This window comes from Folsomia candida, unplaced genomic scaffold, assembly GCF_002217175.1.
Source record: "Folsomia candida strain VU population unplaced genomic scaffold, ASM221717v1 Fcan01_Sc017, whole genome shotgun sequence".
Lineage (NCBI taxonomy): Eukaryota > Metazoa > Arthropoda > Collembola > Entomobryomorpha > Isotomidae > Folsomia > Folsomia candida.
The window spans coordinates 2975912-2984501 of record NW_019091209.1 but is presented as its reverse complement, the minus strand read 5'-3'; the positions used below and the strand labels follow the sequence as shown (position 1 = coordinate 2984501).

General features: G+C 39.2%; 2 protein-coding genes across 3 annotated transcripts; one reads left to right on the top strand and one right to left on the bottom strand.

Moving 5' to 3' along the window:
* Positions 1 to 602: 602 nt before the first annotated feature.
* On the bottom strand, positions 603 to 6388 carry LOC110856693 (coatomer subunit alpha). The gene is made up of 17 exons (XM_022105197.2): positions 6044 to 6388; positions 5799 to 5946; positions 5448 to 5715; positions 5152 to 5378; positions 4781 to 5020; positions 4509 to 4654; positions 4245 to 4443; positions 4026 to 4165; positions 3740 to 3964; positions 3488 to 3650; positions 3155 to 3388; positions 2838 to 3023; positions 2567 to 2761; positions 2301 to 2475; positions 1847 to 2232; positions 1568 to 1721; positions 603 to 1468 (listed from the first exon to the last, which is right to left on the bottom strand). Exons 1-17 carry the CDS (start codon positions 6121 to 6123, stop codon positions 981 to 983), a joined length of 3654 nt encoding a protein of 1217 aa, XP_021960889.1. The 5' UTR covers positions 6124 to 6388; the 3' UTR covers positions 603 to 980.
* A 43-nt stretch (positions 6389 to 6431) lies between these two features.
* LOC110856769 (ubiquitin carboxyl-terminal hydrolase BAP1) lies at positions 6432 to 8580 on the top strand. 2 transcript variants are annotated; one of them, XM_022105313.2, is made up of 7 exons: positions 6432 to 6600; positions 6705 to 6919; positions 6999 to 7338; positions 7410 to 7602; positions 7690 to 7957; positions 8050 to 8192; positions 8299 to 8580. In XM_022105313.2, exons 1-7 carry the CDS (start codon positions 6543 to 6545, stop codon positions 8453 to 8455), a joined length of 1374 nt encoding a protein of 457 aa, XP_021961005.1. In that variant the 5' UTR covers positions 6432 to 6542; the 3' UTR covers positions 8456 to 8580. The 2 variants fall into 2 exon arrangements, with proteins under 2 accessions (XP_021961005.1, XP_021961006.1); XM_022105314.2 differs by having other exon boundaries at positions 6436 to 6600; positions 8282 to 8506.
* Positions 8581 to 8590: the final 10 nt, after the last annotated feature.

The window sequence follows — 8590 nt, the reverse complement described above, 5'->3', positions numbered from 1 at the left end:
TGGTGACAGAAATTCTACATAAATACGTAATTGAACACCCAATTACTTAATTGGACTTTATTAGCACATTTATTTTGAGAAATTGAGCAATATTATATTTAGATCGGTGCGCGGATTGGTTTAGCGATAGACGATTCGATTTTAAAGGCTGTGTCAGTGAATTTTTCTCATGTCGACAATAATGATGTTGTCCCATCCCAACTAAGAATCTCAGCCAATGCGGGGATCCGTCGAAGCTATTTTTAGCCATGCAATTCATCTTCTTCAGTGTTGTTGGAGAGAGAGAGAGGAATCTCATGCATGAAGAAGACGCACATTATTGTTGGTTGGTAGTCATTCATGACGGATTTGTGTTTGTCATTGCATTCCTCCGCCTACTGGTTAGCACCTGAAATCGTGGTGCTACTGGATTTGAGCTTTCGGGTCATGAATTAGTTTTTCCAAAATACGAGTAACCAGATTGGCACATCAATTGTGAGTTCAGTTGATGAAATGAGTAAAGAGTGACCAATACTTCTGAGAATCTATGAAACATTTATGAGGCGAGCTGCTAAACGTGCATGGAAACTTACTGTAGCAAATACGCCATGTTTTGATACGGATTGCTTGAGAACAAGTGTTTGTTACTAAACATTTATTATTATTTGTTTAATAGCTAGACAAACAAGGCCCTGAAGTGATGCTGATTAGAGTTACGATATATTTATTACACGGTATAGTGTAGTGTAGTGTAGTATCAGTGAAAGAATAATATTCTAATTCCCTTGTAAAACAAACAAAAGTATACATTGAATTGCAAATTAAATACAGTTTTAAAATCTTGTGATTCAAATGTTTCATAATAGCAAATAAATACTACACAATTTTAATTTGAAATAGAATAGTGGCGTGAATTAGAATCATGATAATAGTTGTATATATAACAGCTTAGCAATAGTAATAACTGATGATGGGAGGTCAACAACTAGGATAAGTTGTTGTTAGCGGAACTGCAGTGGACTAATGCGAAGACCAATGACATCTTTTCCTACTTCCGACACCAGGCAAATCCTGCAAAGCTCGCCTGCACAGGATGGGATGTATGATGCATTGCAGAACGGGCACTTAATCTCAGGCTTTCCTCGGTAAATAGGTTCGTATGTTTTGGAGCATACATTGAATGGGTTGTGCTCATCATACTTGATTTGGTGCTCGTTTGAAGGATTCTTATCACAGACGGCGAGAAGTTTTCTCGTCTGTTGAGCCATGTCAGGCTTGGGTCCGAGTTCCAATAATCTCTTCGCAAATGATGCTGCAAACCTGTAGTTCTTTAATTTGAAGTGAAGATTCATAGCTGTGCGAAGAGTAAGGATGAGATGGACGGGGTCTAAACTGCAATGGGTGAAATATGCGGCCAATTCGCAACTCCTTTTCTGTGCGTCCAAATTTTCTTTGGGCAAATCTTTCCGGTACAGCTCCATCTCAAGGCCTGTGTGACAGAAAATCAAAGTCATAAATAAATTGGTTACTCGATATGGATCAGTGAACTGAGAGAACATCGGATAATCCAATACATAAATAAACATACCAAGAATATATTCTCGACATAGTGACACCAATTCTTGAGCACGGGTTACATCGGGTTTATTCTCAACTACGAGTAAAGGAATGCTGTAGAGGAGAGACCGAAACTTTTCTAATGCTTCCACAAATTTCCCCATTGTTGTCAATTGATAGCAGTTCTACGGCATGACACAAAATTAAACAATTTATAAAACATGTCAGAATGAATCTTGGTTGGTTGTGGACTGGTCATATATGACTTTCTCTATCCATACTAAAGGAATAAATACAACATGTCACTCACCTGGAGACGGGTAATAAGATCGGATATGTGCAATCCAATGGCTGGCAGTGGTGCTTTTTGATCTTTCCAATTTCTAAGTGGGTACAAGTAGAGGGTAGGCATATTTGGAAGTGCTGTGTAGGCTGCTCTGGCACGAGAAAAAGTAGAATTAAAAAGTGACTTGAAGGGCCGAATTTCAATGACACCAATTTGCTCATTAAGGAGCCTAGCAGCCGATTCAAAACTTCCTGCTAGAACGTGATCGACAACCAGCTTGGACATGTTGGTCCATTGCTGAGGCATTGGTGTGCCTTTAGTCGGAGCCACGAAGAAGCCTTCGTCGCCAGTACCGGCTGGTACCTCGGCGTCCAGTGGAAGCTCAACTTCATCTCCATCCCAGCCACCTCCTAACAATCCAACACGAAATACTAGTTAATAAATCATCTGTGTTGTAATATCTAACAACCGTTAGTACCTTCTTCATCACCAATGTCATTCTCATCCTTGAGCATTGCATCTTCATCGTCTAGTGGCATGTCGTCATCACCCCAAAGGCCACCAGCCTGTACGTCATGCTCCTCGTTGACCAAACCAGAACTTTGGACTAACGTTGGTTTTGTTTTGGCTAAAGCAGCTCCTTCAAATAAACTCTGTTCACACAGACACAAATTATTAGATTTAAATAAACATTACAACGACAGGATAATGCATACCATCTGGTTTGTCTCATATTTTGCGTACCTTTGAAACTGTGAGGAGAGGCCAATTCGACTCACTAACCGTTATTGGATACGACGGTTCAATGATTACGGCATTCGGATCTGGAGTTATGCCAGAGAGGTTTTCAGGACCAACCAATTCTTGAATGCTTGTTGCTTCATCGACAAATCCATGACTGACAGCAGTCAAATATGCCAGCGTATGTAGGTTTAAGTTCTGAAATGACGGTTGATAATGAGTTGACAACTTCAAACTTTATTTTGGAGACATAGTTTAATAGACAACCGCTTACCTTTAGCACCTTGATCCTTTCCCCAACATCGCCCAACAACAATGCATCTTGATAATGACCAGAAGCGTCTTTTCGTATTTCAGAAATTTTCATCATTTTTCTTAGTTTTTCAAGATTTCCAGTGATGAGATACAAAAATGACAACTTGTCAAATCTCTTGGTTCGTTGATAGCACATTTCAACCACCTATAAAGGTATTGACACAATAATGTTATTATTTATTGTAATAAATTGTTGTACCTAACTGAAGAATATTTAAATACAAATCATGCAATACTAGGACGAAGCGAATACGAATACGAATTAACAAAGCATACCTGGTGATTTCCTTGAAGTAGTGCCACCTCTCCGAGTTTTTCCCAGCATGTTTTATCATCCAGAGATTTTGCTGCCTCGAGAGCAATTTCGATATTCCCACATTCCAGTGCAAGTCCAAATCGTGTCTTTTCATCTTTTACAAAATGCAAGGCAACTTCAGGATACCCTTTCTTTTGGAGATAGGCGATGATCGACTGGCCTACTAATTTTGCATTGCGAACCATGTAGAGAACCTACGGTGAGAAATATAGAGAGAAATAATATTCATTTGTATCCAAATACATGATCGCCAGCATAAACTAGAAATAACATTATCATTATTAATTTGCTACCTCGTCATATTTTCTATTGATGAGAGCCAATTTGAAACGATACTCTGTGGGATCAACAGTCAAAATTCTGGCTTTGGCATCCCTGTCGAGGCAATAGACTTGCTGGTTCTTCACCTTGGTAATGTAAATCGGTAGGTCAAGAGTCCTAATGATTCCACTATCACTGCAAGTTTCAAAGTCATAAAATTTGAGTACCCCGAAATTCATAAAATCGTTTTATTTGCTTCACTTGTACGCATTAAATTATCTTACCCGTTGGTAATGGCATATTTAATGTGATTGCTGGTTGTGTAAATGAAGACGCCGCAATCTTCCCAAGCACCCGACTTTACATGAGTACTCTCGTGTAGGGAGCACAAAATCTCCAACTTGCGGTTGCAAAGGGTGATACAACGCTTCGCCAACAATGCGACGTATGCCATGTCACCTGACCATATGACATAGCGAACTTTGGCAACTTTTACTTCAGCTAAAACCCTGCAAATATGGACAGTTGTAAAACAAGCACTCTAATTTATTGATCAAGTTATGTGCATACCGTTTCTGCTGAACATCAAATAGGGTCAATGATTCAGGTTCTCTCAAGAGTAGCATTCCTGTTCCGGCGAAAAATATTTCGTCACAGTTGGGAGCCTGAATTTTCTTGCTCACTTCATTTTTCAAATTTTTGATTGCCAACTACAATAATAAATTTACACAATATGAACTGAGCCCTTTAAACTGTTATATGTTTTGGAATAAAAACTTCAGAACCAACCGTTTGATTACGATCTAAAACAGCAAACCGATTTCTTGCCACCCAAATTGCCGTCATACCGGAAGACTTTTTACAGTCGGGAGCATCTGGATTTTGCGGATCAGTCTCAGTTGGGACCATGTAAAGTTCATAAGTACTGTTGTCCATCGTTGTTCGAGTAGTCAAAAGCACAGAATTCTCCGCAGGATTGTAAGACATGCTATTTATACATGAAATTCTTATTAGTTTTCTCGTACACCTCTTTTTTGTAATTAGTTCTTATACCTGTACACTGGTGCACGAGTACCACCTCTCAACTGCATAATTGCACAATCCTTAGCTGTAGTAAGATCTAAACGTCGCAAGTACCGCTCCTTGACGTAGTAAATCAGATTTCCATGAACTGCGTATGCAGGCCGTTCCCTTTCCAACTGAAAAATGATGACGCAAGTTGGTAAAGTATTAAGTCACAGATTGAACATTCAACAATCACAACAGGTAAGCAACAAATTAAAGTAAGACGAGCAAATTAGTAATAATTCGTTGTGCGCGAATACCTTGAAAATTATCATCCCGGAATCGTGGCCAGCAGCAAATAAATTCAATGAGGGGTGAGCACAGAGGACCCAAAATCTGTCGTGCTCTCGGCGGAATGTATGTAAACAGGTTCGCTTCGACATGTCCCACACTCGAATGGATTTATCTTCCGAGTTGGACAGGATATACTCCTGACGTGGATGAAAGAGTACGCAAGACACATTGTTGTAGTGGCCTCTGCAAGTGTCTACTTCCCAGGCCTGCAAAGTAAAGATGTCTACTGTTTAAATCCAAGTTGCGTATTAGCAACACAATCATCACTTATTATTACATCATCTAACATATAAACAAATACATACAAGTACACGTCAGCATATTAAAATCTGGTTACCTTCGACTCATTCATTCTCCACAACTTTACAAGACGATCATCAGCCCCAGAAACGATGAGGGGGAGGGCTGGATGGAAATATGCCCAATTCACACCTCGATCATGCCCCTCTAAAACATGACGAACAACTGCGTCCGCCTGACCAAACAAATCAGCACTTCCGGGATGTCGCATGTGATCATCCATACTACTCGCCGAGCTGGGAGCAGAATGCTTCTTGCGCAACCCTGCAGATACAACATTTTTTTGTTATCAACATTGTCAATAAAATAATTACAAATGTTCCTCCTACATACCAGAAATGTCCCAAACTCGCACAGTCTGATCCAGAGATGCAGAAACGACCAGATCTTCCGAGAGGTGAAATTGAGCAGACATCACGTAATGATTGTGCCCAGTCAGAATGCAAATACAGTTTCGGCTCTGCCAATTCCATATTCGAATAGTTTGATCATCCGACGCACTCAGGATCCAAGGGTACTTGTTGTGGAAGAAGGTGGATCGAATGTAATCCAGATGACCCAGCAGGGTGAATAGACATCGACGCTGCTTGTAGTTCCAAACCTGCATCAAATAAAATATGATATTTAAGCACTTATTCTCTCACTTTATCCCCCACTAGTTAACTACTATTGCTAACCACTCACCTTAATTTTGTAATCATCCCCACCCGAAACAAAAATGGGTTGCTGGCTATGAAAGCAAATCCCTCTCACAGGACCGTCATGCTCGTCAAACTTGTCCAACAAAGTACACATCCTATAATCCCACAGCTGGACCACGCCATTGTGCAAGCTGCAAAGTTAATAGAAAATTTAATTTCAACTATTACTCACGGCATCATTATCATCATCATCACACATCATGATTTTTTCCCTATTATTTGACATACCTCGCCAAAATCCAAGGTCTCTTCGGATGGAATGAGAGACCCTTGACACGGGCCGACTTGCTCTCAAACTTGGTCAACATTTCGACCCACTCGTCGCCTAATTTTGACAGCCGGTCGAAGAAATGACACCTGTCAAGTCAACGTGTCACACACAATCAACCCAAAACTTTGTCAAGGATTTATTATCCAACTTTTTCCAAAATATTCCTCCTTTTCCACTTGATGGGTGGGGACGTTCGTAAAACAACTAATCTGTTGGCAATATTTCTGAAAAAAAACTACAATTTTTTAAACTGCCAGAGACGAGAAGAGTGCTGAGCAAGTTGGATGACTGAGCAACTTTATGACGTGGTGGACGGGGTTTTGTGGAAAGTGGACCCGCAAAATCCAAATCTCCAGCCCTACAAGTTTTACTATTGGGTTATTTTTTAACTATTTCCTGATTGTCCTGAATCAGGAAATTAATTTTTTGCTAGCATCTAAGGACAAAGGGTTAAGGATGCCAGCCGATATTAAGGCCTTGACCGAAGGGTGGTTGGAATTGGAAAGTGATCCAGGTAAAATATTTCCATTCAAGTTGTAATTAATATTTATATTTGTTTGTAGAAATCTTTGTTTAAAGTATTTTTTATAATTTTCGTGTGATTAATTATGCCAACAGGTCTGTTCACCCTTCTCCTGGAAGACTTTGGTGCAGTGGGGGTGCAAGTTAAAGAAATTTATGAAGTCCAAAAACCAATAGAAGGTCCCGTTTATGGATTTATTTTTCTATTCCGTTGGAGCGAGGAGAGACGTTCGAGACGAAAGATAATCGAGGATAGTGATTCCTGTGTGCGAGATGATAATGTAGTCAATAGTATGTTCTTTGCACAGCAGGTGAGTAAATGAGCTCATTTAAATAGTTTATGCAGGTTGGACTAATATTGAAGTGGTATTGTTTTAAAAATGTTTTAAGATGGTGCCCAATAGTTGCGCGACCCATGCATTGGTTTCCGTTCTTTTAAATCTCAACTGTCCTGATCTCAACCTTGGAGAAACATTAACCCGTTTGAAGGAGTATACGCAGGGAATGAGCCCAGAAAATAAGGGGTGGGCCATTGGTAACACTCCTCGTCTCGCGTTGGCACATAATTCTCACGCAACGCCAGAAGCAGCAAAGCCAAAGAATGAAAATAAGTCGGCCGGAATTCCTACTGGAAGATTTACTGGGGAAGCGTATCATTTCGTCAGTTATGTGCCTATTAATGGGAGACTGATTGAATTGGATGGATTAAAACCGTATCCTATTGATCATGGTAAATAAATATTGTTTGTTTTAGTTACGTATGTTTAATTAGGAACTAACTAAATTGAGAACATTTTAAAGGTCCATGGGGTGAAAAGGAGGAATGGACGGAACAGTTTCGAAGAGTAATTACTGAGCGTCTTGGTAGTGCTACGGGTGGGAATTCAAATGCACCTCAAGACATCATGTTTAATCTGATGGCAGTTGTTCCAGACAAGATAAAAACTGGGAAGCATCCTTTATATGGAAAAATTAAATTGTTAACACTTAATAGGTATTTAAGTATTGTGGATTGAATTACATTCATATATTCATGACTGTACGCTCAATGAAATAACTAATTGCATATTTCGTCTTACAGAAACTGTGTTCTCCAGTCCTTAACTAACTTTATAGAACAATGCAAAGACAAGCCAGAAATGTCAAACGCAACTTGTGACATTGATTCAGACAACAAAGATTTGGACGATAGTTGGCTTGAAAAATATCCAGAAATATATAAAAACCGGGCCCTACTTCCAAAAGACATGCTCGCATTGTTGAGAAATGTTGATGTTGAACGTGCCCAAGTCGAAGCTAATCTCCAAAGCCAGTCTAATGAAGAAAAAGAGAAGCTGAGACAATACAAAGTAATAATCGTAACATTGCCTATGCTTCTTTTTAATGATAATTTAATTATAACGTTATTAAATTACTACCCATGCTATCATTTCCTACGTAGGTCGAGGACTGTCGAAGAACGCATGACTACAACGACTTTATATGCAAATTCCTCACCATGCTTGCCGAGACAGGAAAACTGGCAGAACTAGTAGAGCAAAACATGGCCTCGGAAAAACGCTTAACCTCTGGAAAAACGGCAAGGTAGTCTTCTAACCTTGATATTTAATGCTCAAATTAAATACGATTATAAACTATTAACCCATAATATCTAACATATTTCTCTAATTCAGAGTCTCACTCCCTTCAGAATCTTCTGCCCCTGCAAAGAAACCACGAATGCGTCCAGGACGAAAGAAAAAGAATGCTTGACATTTCGATATTGCACCCTTCTTGTATTATGTACATTCATCTTAATGTATGTAGTAGTAGTAGGTAATTCAAGTAATAATTTTAGCTATTTTTGATAAAACTCGTGATATTTTGATACTAATAAGTATATGCACTACACAACTCGAGAGCGATGATCCCATGAATTTGTTGACATAATATGTTAAAAAGCAATAAAAAAGGTATACTTATGCATATTAAATGATCACATC